This window comes from Stenella coeruleoalba, assembly GCF_951394435.1.
Source record: "Stenella coeruleoalba genome assembly, chromosome: 15".
Taxonomy (NCBI): domain Eukaryota; kingdom Metazoa; phylum Chordata; class Mammalia; order Artiodactyla; family Delphinidae; genus Stenella; species Stenella coeruleoalba.
In genome coordinates, this window is record NC_137161.1 from 51,065,374 (window position 1) to 51,083,609 (window position 18,236).

At 42.5% G+C, this 18,236-nt stretch overlaps 1 protein-coding gene across 1 annotated transcript in view; it reads left to right on the top strand.

Moving 5' to 3' along the window:
* LOC307198480 (ATP-binding cassette sub-family A member 17-like) overlaps positions 1-18,236 on the top strand; it is a gene marked incomplete at its 3' end in the record, with an annotated part of 91,141 nt that overhangs the window by 31,497 nt on the left and 41,408 nt on the right. Inside the window, 7 exon segments of the mRNA XM_079945452.1 lie at positions 2,670-2,843; positions 9,506-9,589; positions 9,592-9,674; positions 10,637-10,780; positions 13,038-13,175; positions 17,517-17,687; positions 17,995-18,205. Of these exon segments, the coding sequence (XP_079801578.1) occupies positions 2,670-2,843; positions 9,506-9,589; positions 9,592-9,674; positions 10,637-10,780; positions 13,038-13,175; positions 17,517-17,687; positions 17,995-18,205 (1,005 nt within the window).

Consider the following 18,236-nt stretch of genomic DNA (forward strand, 5'->3'; position numbering starts at 1 on the left):
AAGAGAGAAGAGACTCCCTACATACTCAATAAGATTAACAGCTGATTTCTCTAGAGAAACTATGGAGTCTAGAAGGTAGTGAGATGACATTCTAAATCTTGAAAGGAAAAAAAACCTTTTAACCAAGAATTTTCTATCTGGCAAAACTATCCCTCAAGAATGATGGAGAAATTAAGACATTTTTGGATAAACAAAAGCTGAGAGAGTTTATTACCAATAGTCCTTCCTTTCCCTGCTAAAGGGAGTTCTTCAGGCTGAAATGAAAAGTCACTAGACAATAACTCGAAGCCATAAGAAGAAATAAAGACCCCTGGTAAAGGTAACTAAAGCCAATGGCTAATGGGCATATGAAAAGATGCTCAACATTGCTAATTATTAGAGAAATGCAAATCAAAACTGCAATGAGGTATCACCTCACATTGGTCAGAATGGCCATTATCAAAAAGTCTAGAAATAATAAATGCTGGAGAGGGTATGGGGAAAAGGGAACCCCTGTTGGTGGGAATGTAAATTAGTGCAACCACCTTGGAAAACAGTCTGGAGGCTCCTTAAAAAACTAAAAATAGAATTACCATATGATCCAGCAATCCCACTCCTGGGCATATATCTGGAAAAGACAAAAACTATAATTCGAAAAGATACATGCACCCCCAATGTCCATAGCAGCATTATTTGCAATGGCCAAGACATGGAAGCAACATGTGTCCATCAACAGATGAATGGATAAAGACGATGCGGTGTATATATAATGGAATATCACTCAGACATAAAAAAGAATGAAATAATGCCATTTGCAGCAACATGGATAGACCTAGAGATAATCATACAAAGTGAAGTAAGTCAGACAGAGAAAGACAAATATCATATAGTATCACTTACATGTGGAATCTAAAAAAAAAGACACAAATGAACTTATTTACAAAATGGAAACAGACTCACAGACATAGAAAACAAATTTATGGTTACCAAAGGGAAAGGGGAGAGAATAAATTAGGACTATGGAATTAAGAGATACACACTACTGTATATCAAGTAGATAAACAAGAAGGATTTACTTGTTACAACAAGGTCAGAAGCTCTTGCTCCAGCCTCAGAGTGCTGTATTTATATCTCGGTGTGGATCCTGACCTTGAGCAGGTCAATAGATTCTGTATCCATTTCCCCTTATGTGAAACTGGAAAATGATAGCACTTATCTTATAACTTAGTTATGAGAATTAAATGGGATGTAAAATGCTGAGAATAATACTTGGTATATAGTAAGAACTTAGTACATGTTAGCAATTATTATCACGTTTTACAAAAGAAGAAGCGAAGTCAGAGAAGTTATAGAAGACCCAGGGTCAGCCATAGTTCATGTAGTCAGGTTCAGTGAAGGGCTGCCTGATGCCTTAACTGTGGCTCTTTCTGTTATATATGCAATCCTTACATTTTCGATCTGTATTCTCTTAACTTCCTGGAAGGCAAATGTTTGCATTTATTTTGCGTTTTTCTCCCAGACTTCAGTTTGATTGGTTTATCTCCAAATCTGGAGCCACTATACTTAGAGCCTGGGAAACCTTGAATCCTTGACCCATCATTTACTAGTTCCATGACATTGAGCAAATTTATTTAATGTGGCTAAGCCTCAGTTTCTTCATCAGAAAAACAGAGAGGTTATGAAGATTAAATAAGATACTGTATATAAAGTGCTTACCCAGTGCCAGGCAATGCTCCATAGATGCTATATAATCTACCACTTATCTTTGAAGAAGATGGTTTTTATTGTAGGAGATGTTATTAATGCAGTATTAGGGGAAGTTTTAGGCAATTAAATGTTTGTGCTTTTTTGTAAGGATTGATTAATTTCTTAAGTGCAACAAATCCTCTTAGTCTTTTGATAGTGAAAGTGCAAGTATAAAAGGTTTCTATCAAAATTTCTTAAAAGACTGCTTCCCTTCTGAAATGCTGAGACAAATGCAGAGATGCTTTCCTTACCATGGCAGGGAAAAGAGACTTGCATTATACTTCTTTGTGCATTATTTTTTTATTTTTTTAAAAAATTATTTTATTGAAATATAGTTGATTTACAATGTTGTATTAATTTGTACTGTACAGCAAAGTGATTCAGTTATACGTATATATACATTCTTTTTTTAATATTTTCATTTTATTGGAGTATAGTTGATTTACAATGTGTTAGTTTCAGGTGTACAGCAAAGTGATGCAGTTATACATATACATATATTCATTCTCTCTTAGATTGTTTTCTCATATAGGTTCTTTGTGCATTTTAAAAAATTTATTTATTTATTTTTGGCTGTGTTGAGTCTTTGTTGCTGCATGCAGGCTTTCTCTAGTTGCGGCGAGCGGGGGCTACTCTTCGTTGTGGTGTGCGGGCTTCTCATTGTTGTGGCTTCTCTTGTTGCAGAGCACGGGCTCTAGGCACGTGGGCTTCAGTAGTTGTGGCACGTGGGCTCAGTAGTTGTGGCTCACGGGCTGTAGAGCACAGGCTCAGTAGTTGTGGTGCATAGTCTTAGTTGCTCTGCGGCATGTGGGATCCTCCCAAACCAGGGCCTGAACCCGTGTCCCCTGCATTGGCAGGTGGACTCTTAACCACTGCGCCACCAGGGAAGTCCCTCTTGGTGCATTATTGATGAAACTCTTCATTTTTCCCCTCTGAATTTGCAGCTCATGTTGCAACTGCCTCCAGAGGCATCATCTTCTTCTTCACCTACCTCCCATACCTGTACCTCGCTTTCAGCTACAACCAAAGGAGTCACTTCCAAAAGATTGCCTTTTGTCTCCTCTCCAGTGTTGCCATGGCACTGGGAGTCCGATTAATCTCCACATATAAGACAAAAGGTGAACCTTACCTTTCTCAAGGTAAACTGCCTTGATGTTTTGCCATTTGCTGACAGGCAGAGTTGACCTTCATTGCCAAATAAACATAACTGGCTCATTTTATTCAGTGTTCTGAGCATTTACAGTATACTTACATCTATGGTAGGTACTGTAAGAAACACTTAAGAAATGTAGAATGACGTTTACACCATGCAGCTTACAATGTAGTTTGGGAGAAAAACTAAAGCATGTAAATGATTTAGGGAATTATACACCTATATAGTTGTATAGATCTAAAATGTATAGATTTATGATTAGAAGTTCAAATAACACTTTAGAACTTTACAGATAATGTAGTGCTATTACAGATACCATATTTTATTCTCATAGGCTTCAGAGTTAGTCTTCTTTCACAAGTTGGTCTAGGGGGCCTTCCATCAGAGATGTTACAACTTCCACACTTTGGAGTTGAAAGTACAATGTGAAGTTTTCATTTGTCTCATGTTTCTGGAGTTTGAAGAATTCCCCACAACATCTACAGTCATTGCAGAAGATTGCAGCCAACATGTCAATCAAAATGTAGGATGCTGGGACTTCCCTGGTGGCACAGTGGTTAAGAATCCACCACCAAGGCAGGGGACACAGGATCAAGCCCTGGTCTGGGAAGATCCCACATGCCACGGAGCAACTAAGCCCCTGCACCACAACTACTGAGCCCGTGAGCCACAACTACTGAGCCCACATGCCACAACTACTGAAGCCCACATGCCTAGAGCCCGTGCTCTGCAAGAAGAGAAGTCACTGAATGAGAAGCCCGCACACTGCAATGAAGAGTAGCCCCTGCTCGCCGCAACTAGAGAAAGCCCATGCGCAGCAACGAAGACCCAACACAGCCATAAACAAACAAACAAGTAAATAAATAAAATGTAGGACCCTGAGGTCTGTGGGGTTACAGTACTTCTGAATGGAACAGTTTCCCATTTCGGTGGTACTAAGATAATCTGCTCTGAACACTCTAACAAGTGCCTTCATTGCTCAATGTTAGCTTTTATCACCAGAGTCCAGGTCCCAAATGATAAAGCTTGGTTTAGCAGCAGATAACAGGGATAGGAGTTATCAGTTGGGTCGAGTTTGTGGGTCGCCTTACTGCAATTGGGATAATCTCCAATGTCCTGGTTAGAGGCATCACCTACCAATGAATTTCTTCATTAAGTTTGGATGGTCTAAATGGGTTAAGGGTGCTTAAAATTTAATAAAGGATGTTAAGTTGACCAGAATTTATTGAAAGTGAGTGGTTTTCTTTAACAAAGCAATGTTGAGACCATGATTTACAAATACTTATGGAGGAAAAGTATATTTGAAATGGTATATCTGATTCCTTACATGTTAGTGAATGAACGTAGATGCTTTATGGAGCCTGTCTGTTGAAATTGAGGGAATTTAGGTAGGTGGTTGGACTGGATGAACGGTGTGTTATGTTCAGTGTTCATTCCTGAAAGACACAGGATAGCCCATAAATGGTGTCTAGTGTTACAGCTGAAGGAAATACAAATGCATATGATCATAAGCAGGTAGGAATCTCTAAGAATATAATTGATGAAATGTTAGAAATCCGAGGATAATATTTCTTATTTAGAAACCTCATACTTTCACTGGATTAGGCTTTCCTATTCATTTGACCTATCTGCTCAAATCAGATAGCATGCCTTCTAGTGAGTGAATAAATAAAATTACTATGGGGCTTCCCTGGTGGCACAGTGGTTGAGAGTCTGACTGCCGATGCAGGGGACGCCGGTTCGTGCCCCAGTCTGGGAAGATCCCACATGCCGCAGAACGGCTAGGCCCGTGAGCCATGGCCGCTGAGCCTGCGCGTCTGGAGCCTGTACTCTGCAATGGGAGAGGCCACAACAGTGAGAGGCCTGCGTACCGCAGGAAAAAAAAAAAAAAAATTACTCTGTACATTTTCTCAGTAAATCTAGTGCAGTGCTTTCGGTTTTAATCTTGAGCAGGAATCACTATATACAACATGAATCAGGCCTCTGGTTGTATGGCAGAAACATTTTGCCCTCTTAAAATCAGAACCTGCATGCTTGTGGAGCAACTGGGTTTGTCACTTGAAATTTCCATTTATTGATTTATTTGTTAATTTATTATTTACTAGATTGATTTTAGTTTTTAAGAGGCCCAGTAAATAGCACCCTTCTCCCCTCCTTAGTTTCTGAACCAGTTGAGAAACAATACAGAGATGTCATCTTATTAATACCCAAATATCTTTTTATAACTAATAAAAAACTTAGTGGATGGGTTATTATAGATGCTCAGATGGGCCTTTTTATCTCAGCTCCTCAAGCTTGTCAGTGCTGTCTTGTAGCCCTGACTAATCTTGTTTCAATCTCTTCCCTTCCACAGGTATTGATCTCAAGGGTATTCCTTAATAAACATCTTGCATACTAAACTCCATTTCAGGGTCTGTGTCACAAGGAACCCAACCTGTGACTATTGAATTTATCTCTGGGACCCCTATTAATGTGAGAGAGGTCTCCTATTATGCTCTCCACCTGGGTGGGACGCTGGGCCTTGTTGTTTAGCTCCCTTGCCTTGAAAGGCCATCCGAATGGAAGCCCAAAGTTTTCTTGTTAGTAAATGACCTCTGAGCAAAAGAGTTCCAGTAGGAAAAGAGAGAATAGGGCAGAGAAATACATTTGAAAAGATGGTGGCCAAACCTGTTCCAAAACTGGATTTCAGGAAGACCAGCAAATCCCAAACAAGATTAACAATAAGAAATCTACATTAGACATACCAACATAAAATTGAGCACACCAGAGGTCAAGAGAAAAATCTTAAAAGTAGCTGGAGGGGAAAAAAAAAAGACATTGCTTTTCAAAGGAGCCAAGAGTGGGAGCCTGAAGATAGTGGCTTTATACGTTGTATACAATAATAATGATGATGATAATGATGATGTCTTTAGGATTTTTTTAAAAAGATAGAATTAAAATACATAAAAGGGTTTTTGAGGAGATAAAGTCAGAAGTTAGTGGGGGTAAATACTTTTTGGAAGGGGAGTAAAGATATTGATTAACTTTAGACTTTGCAGCAATGTACCTGGTAATTCACTACTGAGCCAACCAGGAAAAGGCTAGGAACAGTGTATAACTTTCAAACTTAATAGAGAGAAAATGGAATAATCAAAAGATTGGTTGAGTCAAAAAGAAGTGGTGTGGGAGAGGAATTATGTCACATGGCCTCTTCTACTGCAAAGGGGGATGAGAAGTCAGGGAAGAACAATCATGATCAAAGAGATGTGAGGGCAGGTGAACTTTGCCAGATTCCTTTCAGCAGCAACCTGCTCTCAAACACAAATAAATAAATTGTGGAAAGAAGTAACAGCTAACTCCTACCCAATCCAAACTCCAGCAGTATTTTTGTTTTGTTTTGTTTTTTAAATAGAACTCGATGAGCTGATTCTCAAATGTACATGGGAGTATAAAGGACCAAGAATAGCCAAGAACTCTTGAGGAAGAACAAAACAGCAAAACTTGTTTTACCGGATTTCATGATTTATCATAAAGCAATGGTAATTAAGATTATGGTTGACAAATAGACTAATATAACAGAAAAGAAGGGAGAGATAAATGCATTGTTAAATATCAGAGATGATACTTCAGAGCAGTGGGATTTAATAAATGGTGCTGGAGCAACTAAAGAACCTTATGGAAAAAATTGAAATTGGACTTTGAATTCACACCATATGCAGATATCAATTCCAATGTAAAAAAACTATAAAGTGGGGCTTCCCTGGTGGCGCAGTGGTTGAGAATCTGCCTGCTAATGCAAGGGATGCAGGTTCGAGCCCTGGAAGGTCCCACATGCCACGGAGCAACTAGGCCCGTGAGCCACAACTACTGAGCCTGCGCGTCTGGAGCCTGTGCTCCGCAACAAGAGAGGCCGCGATGAGAGGCCCTCGCACCGCGATGAAGAGTGGCCCCCGCTTGCCACAACTAGAGAAAGCCCTTGCACAGAAACGAAGACCCAACACAGCCAAAAATAAATAAATTTTTTAAAAAAGTAACAAATATTAAGTACAATTGGTGTCTTTAAAAAAACACTATAAAGTTTTTTGGAGATGATATAGGAGAGTACATTCATGTACTTGAAGTAGGAAAGATTTCTTAAACAAGACACAGAAATAACTACCATCAGGAAAAGACTGATAAATAATGACATTAAAATTAAGACACCATGAAGAGAATGAAAGGAGAAGCTACAGAGTGGGAGAGGATGCTCGATACATTTAACCTGCAAAAGGCTTGTATCCAGAATATTTAAAGAATTCATAAAATCAATTATATATCATACTTTATAGTAAAGAAAAAAACAGGCAAAAATAGGTACTTCATGAAAAGACATTTCCAAATAGCCAATAAACATATGCAAGCTAGAAGAAAATGAAGTGACATATTTAAAGAAAGTACTGAAAGAAAAACCTTGTCAACTCAGTGTTCTATATCCAGGGGAAAATTAGGGAGAAATGAAGACTCTCTCAAACCAAAGTGACAGAATCAATTGCTGGGAGACATTACGAGAAATGTTGAGTTCTTCAAGCAAAAACAATGTCATATCAGACAGAAGCTTGGATCTGCGCAAAGAAATTAAGAGCACTGAAAATGGAAGATACAATTTATTTTGTCTTTTGTGGAGGTTTCTGGCTCTAAAAGAGAACTGACTGTCTAAAGCAAAAGTGGTAACAATGTATTGTGTTTATAGCTTATGTGAAAATGAAATGTATGACAACAGTAGCAAAGGGTGGGAGGGAAGAACTGGAAACTGGAAATTGTTGTAAGATCCTTATGCTACACATGAAGTAGTATAATATTATTTGAAGATAGACTAAAGATGATTTTAAACCCTAGAACAACATTAAAAAAATTTTTAGAGGTATAAGTAATAAATCGATAGTAGAAATAAAATGGAATGATTAAAAAAAAGTCCCCATTAATGCAAGAAAAAGAGGAAAAAAGAAACAAAGAAAAGTTTGGACCAAATAGAAAAGAGCTGGCAAAGTGTTAGATTTTAATCCAATCAATAATCACATTAAATGTGAATAATCTAAACGTACCAATTAAAAAGAGTCAGTTTAGATAAAAAGGCAAAACCCAACTAGATGCTGCCTACAGACAAAGATGACGGTGAAGTTGTAAAGGGGGTGTGCATATTTGGGGTTTTGGGGGTTATTGATTTGGGTGGTAGTTGTACAAAGTACTTCCTGTGTAATTGCTTGTTAAACTCCATTTTATATACTTGATATGTATATTCCCAATAAATAAATAAAGTTAACTGGCAATCAAATGTCTGCTGAGGTAGGGAAGGAGCCTTGTCTCTTTCTTCTTTTCGGACACTGCAGACTTACACTGAACAAGGATGCACCTGGCTTTCACAAACTAAGTGTGCTGACTGTTTATGGCAGCTGAGGTTTGCGAGACCTGTCTGTAAGCCATGGTGAAAGACAAGGCTCTCGATTGGCACAAAGACAGACACAAGTCATAGAATCTCATCTCAGGAAGGACCTCAGAGGTTTCCTGGCCCCTCGCCCCTCACAGCGTGGCCTGTGCACCAGCAGCATCAGAACCCTCAGAGAGCTTGTTAGGAATGCAGACTCCCAGGCCCATCCAGACGCACTTAATCAGAACAAAATCCTCAGGTGATTAGTAAGCACAGGAAAGTTTGAGGAGCACCGTTCTAGCCCATCTGTCTGCTCACCAGTATTTGAATGTCTCCTCTGGTGTTGCTAGTTACCACCTCCTCAATCCTGCCGTGTGGCAACAGATGCAGGGTATCTTGGATGCTTTACATGAGAAGCTTAGTCAGCTTGCATTCAGATTAGACACTTGGCATCACAAAGGATACTTATCTTTATACGCACCCAGGAATTGGTCCCAAGCCCATCCTCAGCACTCCTTTCTTCATGGCATATGTATGTATTGAGCAGCTGCTGCATATGAGGTCCTGGGTCAGATGTTGGAGATACTGAGATAAGCTGACAGTCCCTGGCCCCAAGCTGGGGTTGGCAATAAGTGAGCAGTTTCACAGTGCGGAGTGAGACCTTCAATCCTCACAATTAGCGCAGGGTGCCCCAGATGCATGTGGGTTAGACATATAACCCAAGAGAGTGAGTATACATGCTTGCTGGGGAAGGAGATACCTGTGCTGACCTACCAAGTAAGAATTAACCAAGCAAAGAAGGTGGGGAGGAGTAGGAAGGGCTTACCTGACAGCATGTGCAAGAGTGTGAAGATGTGTCTCAGATGACCAAATTTCCACTTCTTGGTGCCAAAGAATCATTTTGGCAATAATAAGAATGTTTTATTGGGAATTCCCTGTCAGCCCAGTGGTTAGGACTCAGCGCTTTCACGGCTGGGCCCAAGTTCAGTCCCTGGTTGGGGAACTAATATCCCACAAGCTGTGTGGCATGGTCAAAAAAAACCAAAAAGCAAAAAAAAGTTTTACCTTCTTTGAGAAACCAACAGCTAGCTTTTCTTTTCCTGTACCTAACTTTTGTCCCTTAATACCCCAGACATGAATAGTCCAGTCTTCTCATTGGCTTGTTCTCCAACTGTTTGATTGGAAAGTTCTGGTAACTTTTCTCTGTCTTCGATGTGGTGACTGTTTTCCTTCCTTTGGAATAGGCACAGGCATCCAATGGAGGAACATGGGCAGTATAGGAGGAGAGTTTAACTTCACTCAGGTGCTGCTGATGCTACTGCTGGACTCTTAAATGGCTTGATGGCCTGGTATGTGGAGTCTGTCTTCCCAGGGGTGTATGGTACACCCAAACGTTGGTACTTCTTTCTCATGGTGAGTACTGATGCTGCTGTTTTATAGATTGACATTAGAATTTTTATAGCTCGTCATCAATATTCCTATCCCTCTTTGTGGTGTTGGTTGCAACCTCAAACTCCTGGAAATCTAAGTGCAGTTCTCTAACCTGGATTCACCCCAAATCTATCAACTTGTGGTTGCCAAGGGAGCATAATTAACAAGTCTGACTCTTGCGCCACTGCTGATACCCTGTGCAGAGTCCCCTTAAGAGTGCCTGTGGCTGTCTCACATGTGCCCACTTGAGTGGCAGGCCCTGCATTCTCTCACAGAATGCCACCCCAACAAGCTAGAGCCCTCAGGACTCCTTGGCCTCTTTCCTCTTTGGGCTGGTGGCAAGGCCCTGAAGCTCTTTGAGACCTCTGTGACCTGGGGGCACGGGCATGGGGCACAGCTTTCGTTGACAACCCCATGAAGCTCTCCAAATCTTTTCTGTCCTATGGTGAGTAAATTTTCCTACAAAGTTGAACCCATCATGCCTGATTCAGTCCTCTTGCAGATTCAGTCTGATCTCATCTGAATTGCACAGGTACTCACTTCAGGCCTCGGCAAAGGCTGCCATGTTTGCCCTTCTTGGTCTGTGGGAAGTGGGTAGATTGTTAACGACAGTATTTCTCCAGGCCTCAGCCCACAGGGGTGCTGATTGCCAACACAACAGCTTCCCCAGTACACCAGGAGTGTGGATATGAGGCATCATTTGTAGCTCCATCCTCCAGACGGTTGTAGGTTGAAATGCAGTTTATTAGTAGTAAGTCTGTGAGCAAATTCTTGACTTCTTCAGGCACCATTAAGTGTTCGATACCAGGAAGCTCCGGTGGGTGAGGCTGGGGTGGGGGTTGGGGGAGGGAAGTGTGCGAATTTAATTTACCAAAATATTTATCTTCCAGAAGAAGAGAGCCAATTCACCTACATGTATTAATGTAAGTTGACTTCCTCTCTAGCCCTCCTACTGCTGTGGAGAACCTATATCCTTTATGAATTCAGTGCTGGAGTTGGGGGATCCTCAGAAAGCTCTGAAAAGCAAGTTCATTCAGGAAGAGCCTACTGATTTGATAAAAGGAATTGAAATCCAACATCTATACAAGGTATCAGCTCACAAATCTTCTTCCAAGGACTTGAGAAATAGTGCATAGAGGCTTCTGTTTTATTCTGCCAGTGGTTACAAGGTACATTTTGTGATAGATTTTTAATTCCCTTCTGTAATGTTATCCTCAAAATTAGGGGTACAATGTAAAATGTCCTGTTTTCTGTCATAAAGTTAAGTGACTGGATGGAGGATCTAGATGATCTTTCTTGAAACAGTCTTGCAAAAGCCAAACACCTCTTGTTGGGGACACCGTGGAACTCAGTCATTTGATGGCTGACTTTGATCCACCAGTGTTTTTACATAACCAAATCAAATAGTAAACCAGATTTCACTGCTGGCTTCCAGATGCAGAAGTGTTTGTTCTTTCACCAGTGTCTGCTGAGTCCTGCATTGACTAAGGACTCCCCTGACAGGATGACTGGATATAAGCTCTGTACCCTGGTGTGTCCTCCAGAGCATTATTTTTTTGTTTGGAATCTTCCATTCTTCAAATATGATGAGCTTAAGGAGAGGCAGTGTCCTCTGTATGACTGATACAAGGTTACAGTCAAGGTGCTAGCTCAATACTTTGTGTTGCCTTCCTTGGCCTATGGGATCAAGTGCATCACATACTGGCCCAGGGGCTCCACAGCATGGGGGATCATCCCAGCTCCTTTACATACTGTGGTAGCAGCTTGGAATGCTCCAGTCTTCACCCAATTTATTGTAGCTTCAATAAGCAGGGATTTCGTTTCCTCTTTTCACATAACAAGCAGTCTGCAGGCACATGGTTCTGGCATGATTTCAGCTGCTCAGCAAAGCTGTCCCAGACCCCTGCTCTTTCTGCTCACTTGCTTTCATTTATTTTCCCTGGGCCAGTGGAAGCATATAGCTCTCATCTGCGTGCTTGTCATTTCCCGGTTGCAAGATGGCTGCTGTAGCCCATCTATAGGGAAAGATAAGAGCGAGGGGCTTTCTTTTGGGAGGACTTCTTCCTTCCTTCCTTCTTTCCTTCCTTCCTCCCTCCCTCCCTTCCTTCCTTCCTTCTTTTCTGCCCTTCAGTAGATCACCCCTTATTCTTACTGCCCAGAATTCTGCCACATGTCCACCTCAACTGCAAAAGGGAGACTGAGAAGTTAGGGAAGAGGACCGTCACACTTGATTCAAAATAATCATACCAGATGGATGTGGGGGCAGGAGAAGTGTGCCAAATTCCTTTCCGCAGCATCCTGCTTCCAAACACAGTTAGATAAATGGTGGGAAGAAGTGACGTCTAAGTCTCACCCAACTATAATGTCTGCACTCCAAACCCCAAGTCCAGCCCAGATGCAATTAGACGGGACAGAAATCAGGCACAGTTTCAGGCACTAGGAATTCAGCATGAACAAGACAGACCAAGTCTAAGACTGGGAAAACAGTAAAGATAGAAGCCTCTCAAAAGGAGTGCGCCTGGTATGTGTGAGGAATGGCACAGAGCTGAAATGTGATGAAGTGTGATGTATCTCTGCAAGTGGCATTGTGGGTGATTTTATTTTCTTCCTTATACTCATATATGAATTACTTGTATAATAAGAAAAAAATAAATGGTATTTAAAATACTGGAGGGCTTCCCCGGTGGCGCAGTGGTTGAGAGTCCACCTGCTAATGCAGGGGACACGGGTTCGTGCCCCGGTCCGGGAAGATCCCACATGCCCCGGAGCGGCTGGGCCTGTGAGCCATGGCCGCTGAGCCTGCGCGTCCGGAGCCTACGCTCCGCAACGGGAGAGGCCACAACAGTGAGAGGCCCGCGTACTGCAAAAAAATAAATAAATAAAATAAAATAAAATAAAATACTGGAGACATTTGATTTAGAAAACAGGACAGACTGTCTGGTGTTCTCTCCCTAGATCAACACTGCCCACAAAAGAGGCAGGGTGCCCTTTCTCAGGGGATTAGCCAGGCAGTGCAGAGCAAAGTGTGGCTCAAGAAGCAGAGAGAAGTTCTCGTTCAAGCTCCGAGCCCTTTGTCCTTGAACTCTGGCCTCTGTGGTTCAGCTGCTCTACCACCAGGCTCCAGAGGCCAGGGAAACCCCCCTGGTGTTGCTCCCCATCATGGTCCTCAGTAGCTCCAGGCAGCTAAACTCTGAAAGAAGGAGCTCCCTTATGGATTTCCACTTGGAGTCCCACTGATGAACTTTCAGAGGAAGTTGGTGTGGGTGCTCGGCCTGTCACAGGTTCTTCAGAAATGCCACATGCGTGTGCATATTACACTGTCAGTCAGAGTTGGCTTTTCAACAGGTGTTCTACAAGGGAAGGGATGAACACATGGCAGTCAAAGATCTGACCATAAACTTGTACCGAGGGCAGATCACTGTTCTCCTGGGGCACAATGGAGCAGGCAAAACCACCACCTGCGGCATGCTCACAGATATGTGTGTGGGGTCAGCCCTCCTGAGGAAGTGCTGAAGAAATTGTTGATCCAGATCTAGATGTTTTGGCTCCATCTCCCCTCATCAGATTTCACTGGCATCTTTGTTTGTTGTTTGTTTTTTTACTATCTACGTAGTAGTGCCTGGTTGTTCACATTACTCTGTAGCAGGAAAAGGGAATCTTTGACTCTTTTGGTCAATCTGAGGAACTTAGTTTCAAACACTATCAGGAAGTTGTGAACACTGCTTAGCATGTTTCCTTCCAGGTAGAACTTTCCGGTACAGTGAGGCACCACTAATCTCTCAACCAAACATTTCATCCACTTACTTTTGATTGCCAGGGGCACTTTTAGAATGATACCTGGTGAATTATTCTAAAATTATCTGTTTCAGAATAGCTTTTATGCCTAAATAATTCTTTCATATTCCATTAACTAAAATAATATCTGTGATATTTGAAAACTCATTCATTCAAGAAACATATATTTATTGAAGGCTTAACCTATGTAAAGCTCTGTATAAAACCAGTGAGATGCATTTCTAAATTTTGAGGCACTCTGAAAGCCCACCAGTTCTTTTGTGTTACATACAGAACACCAAACGGCTGGGAAGCTATGAGCACTTCAAAGTCAAGCTGCCACAATTCTCCTCACAGGTTGCTGATGCACCTTCCACTGAAGGCATTTGAAGAGCAGCAATATTTTGAAGTTTGGTCTGAGGTGCCTTTGGTACTGGGACTTTAAAAACCAAGTTTCAGCCCAGCAGATACATGCTGGATGGGCTCTGGATGCATCAGGATGGGGGTGCAGTAATGTCTCCAGACAGATGGTCCTCTCTCAGATACAGGCATTGCTACTTCTGGCAGCATGATCATTTAGGGAAGGCCTCCCCTTCTATGTAGACTTGTGAGGTCCTCAGTACTTGAAGGGTGATCCAGCTAGACAACAGGCTAAGTGATCAAGGAGGCAAGTCAGGTACAAACATTGTTTAAGAAGGCCGACTGATAGAAACACTCCATAGACACTCCCCTATTGCATTCCCTTATATTCTGTTCCTAGTATTCATCACAGTCTGTGCTCATCTGGTTTGTGTATACATATATGTGTGTGTGTGTGTGTGTGTGTGTGTGTGTTATTTCTCTGTCTCCCCCATCCCTCTCCCTAGAAAGCTTGTTCTGTTCACTTCTGGATCCACAGTGCCTGGAACCGCGCTTGGCAAAGGATAGGCACTCAACAAATATCATTGAGTGAATGACTGAATTAATTAATTAATGTAATTGCAAATTCTGCCAAAATGCAGACCATGAATGATAAATAAATAATCATAAATAAATAAATAATACATACATCTGTCCACTCTAGAGCCATAAATAAATAAATAAATAAATAAAATTTAAAAATAAAAAGCATTGCATAGGATTCCCACCTATGTTTCGTTCTAAGAGTTTCAAACATTAGTTCTTTTTAAAATAAATTTATTTATTTTATTTTATTATTTATTTTTGGCTGCGTTGGGTCTTCGTTGCTGCGTGCGGGCTTTCTCTAGTTGTGGCGAGCGGGGGCTACTCTTCGTTGTGGTGCGCGGGCTTCTCATTGCAGTGGCTTCTCTTGTTGGGGAGCACGGGCTCTAGGCTCGCAGGCTTCAGTAGTTGCGGCACATGGGCCCAGTAGTTGTGGCTCTCGGGCTCTAGAGCATAGGCTTAGTAGTTCTGCCACATGGGCTCAGTTGCTCTGCAGCGTGTGGGATCTTCCCGGACCAGGGCTCAAACCCGTGCCCCCTGCATTGGCAGGCGGATTCTTAACCACTGCACCACCAGGGAAGTCCCATACATTAGTTCTTACATTTAGGTCTTTGATTCATTTTGAGCTAATTTTTATATGGTATGAGGTAGGTGTCAAATTCATTCTTTTGCATGTGGATATCCAGTTGTCCAGCACCATTTGTTGAAAAGACTGTTTTTTTCCCCATTGAATGGTCTTTGCACCTTTGTCAAAAATCAATTGACCAGGGGACTTCCCTGGTGGCAGAGTGGTTCAGAATCCACCTGCCAATGCAGGGGACATGGGTTCGATCCCTGGTCAGGGAATTAGATCCTGCATGCCACAACTAAGAGCTTACATGCCACAACTAAATAAAAAGATCCCGCATGCTGCAATGAAGATCCCTCGTGCCACAACTAAGACCTGGCGCAGCCAAATAAATAAATAAATATTTAAAAAAAGAATCAGGACCAGCCAAAAGAAGAGACATATAGGGTGATGTCTGGGAGGGTCCCAAATGAAAAGCTTCCATGTCTTCAGAATGTGTCACCCTCCTGGCACATTGCTATATAGAGGGTAGCTCACCTAAGCTTCAAGTGTCTAGTTTTTACTGGGGTTTCATTACATGGGTGTGAATGATTGAATCATGGACCTCGTGACTGAGCTCAGTCTGCAGTCTTTCCCTCCCAGCAGATTGGGAGGTCAGATTGATATCATGGCTCAAAGCCCCAACCATCAAATCACATGGTTTGTCTTTTTGGTATGACCAGCCCAGATCTTGACCACCTCATTAGCATAAACTCAGGTGTGGCCTGAGGGTACTACCAGGAATAGCAAAGACACCCCTATACTCCAAGGATTTAGAGGCCCCTCCCAGTAACTGGGGACAGAGGCCATCCAGATTCTTTATTATACAACACTTACATTGATTTTTAATATGCTAAACCTTCCTTGCATTCCTGGGATAAATCCCACTTGGTCATGGTGTATAATCCTTTTAATATGCTGCGGTACTTAGTATTAATAAGTCATATATTTAAATGGTTCAAGATGCAAAAGCCGGGAATTCCCTGGCAGTCCAGTGGTTAAGGCTCCACATTTTCACTGCCAAGGGCCTGGGTTCAATCCCTGGTCAGGGAACTAAGATCCCACAAGCCTCATGGTGTGGGCAAAAAAAAAAAAAAAAAAAGATACAAAAGTCTTTTGTTTATCCCTTTCCCTGAAGGTAGTAAGTTTATTGTGTGTCTTTCTTATGTACAGTTTATGTATATACAATAGTCCTGGCTTATTTGCAGGGGATTTGTTCCAAGACCACCAGTGGATGCCTGAAACCTCAGATAGTACCGAAGTCTATATATACTATGTTTTTTCCTATACATACATACCTATGACAAAGTTTAATTTGTAAATTAGGCACAGTAAGACATTAAACCAATAGCTAGTGGGAAGCAGCCGCATAGCACAGGGAGATCAACTCAGTGCTTTGTGACCACCTAGAGGGGTGGGATAGGGAGGGTGGGAAGGAGGGAGACGCAAGAGGGAAGAGATATGGGGATATATGTATATGTATAACGGATTCACTTTGTCATAAAGCAGAAACTAAAACACTATTGTAAAGCCATTATATTCCAATAAAGATGTTAAAAAATAAAAAAAAATTTAAAAACCAAAACAATAACTAATAATAAAATAGAACAATTATAGCAATATACTGTAATTAAAGTTATGTGAATGTGGTCTCGCTTTCTCTCTCTCTAAGAATATCTTATTGTACTGTACTTACCTTTCTTGTGATTTGAGATGATACAATGCCCATGTGATGAGATGAAGTCAGGTGAATGATATAAGCATTGTGACACAGCATTAGGCTATTGACCTAGTGACAATACATCAGAGGAGAATCATCTGCTCCAGGTGATCCTGGATCATCAAGTCATGACAACGTCGACGGTTGGATGTCAAGGGCAGACGATGTCGATGGTTGGGGATCCCGAGCAGGACAGAGCCGGATGGCACAGGATTTCAGAGTTCAGGATACTCAGAACGGTGCACAATTTAAAACTATGAGTTGTTTATTTCTATAATTTTTAAATACTTATTTATTTATTTATGTATTTTTTGGCTTCTTCATTGGGTCTTCATTGCTGTGCGCGGGCTTTCTCTAGTTGCGGTGAGCGGAGACTACTCTTCGTTGCGGTGCACGGGCTTCTCACTGCGGTGGCTTCTCTTGTAGAGCACTGACTCTACATGCACGGGCTTCAGTAATTGTGGCATGCAGGCTCAGTAGTTGTGGCGCACGGGCTCAGTTGCTCCGTGGCATGTGGGATCTTCCTGGACCAGGGCTCAAACCCGTGTCCCCTGCATTGGCAGGCGGAGTCTTAACCACTGCGCCACCAGGAAAGTCCCCTATTTCTGTAATTTTTCATTTAATATTTTCAAACCATAGTTGACTGTGGGTAGTGGGTAACTAAAACTGTGGAAACCGAAACCTCAGATAAGGGGGGACTGCTGTTCAAGCAAAATGCTTGTTGGACGAGCCAGCCTCCCGTCAGAAGCTGCTGCCAGATCTCTGTCCTCTGCTATTTCAGCTGAAAGACTTGTTGCGCCAGAAGTGCCCTGAAGAAATCAATTGTGTGCTGCACATCCTCAGTCTGGAGGACAAACGGGACTCCCGGAGCAGGTTCCTGAGTGGGGGAATGAGACACAAGCTCTCCATTGGCATCGCCCTCATCGGCATCACCCTCATCGCAGGCTCCAAGGTAGGGGGCGGCAGGGCCTGGCTTCCTTAAAGACACAGGTCAGGGCCCCCACATGCAGTAGACAAACACGTTGGGTCAGCAGGGCCCAGAATTATCACTTTATAGTTCCCACTTGGCCTGGGCTGGCTGCAGGCCCTTCAGCCATGGCCCAGGCACCTCAGCTCTGGACACCCTGGATGGGCAGTCTCGTGTGGGTGGTACTGCTGAATCTTCATTGACCTCCAGTCACATAGGGCCTGCAGTGCAGCCAGCCGGGGCCTGGGACGTGACTCTGCCGTCATCACAAGGTCATTCCTCTGCCCTTCAGGTGCTGATGCTGGATGAGCCAACCTCAGGCGTTGATGCCATCTCCAGGAGGGCCATCTGGGACCTTCCTCAGCAGCACAAAAGTGACCGCACCATCCTGCTGACCACCCACTTCATGGATGAGGCCAACCTGCTGGGGGACCGCATCGCCATCATGGCCAAGGGGGAGCTGCAGTGCTGCGGGTCATCTCTGTTCCTGAAACAGAAATATGGTGAGCGGCCCCGGGCAGGCAGCCAAAACTC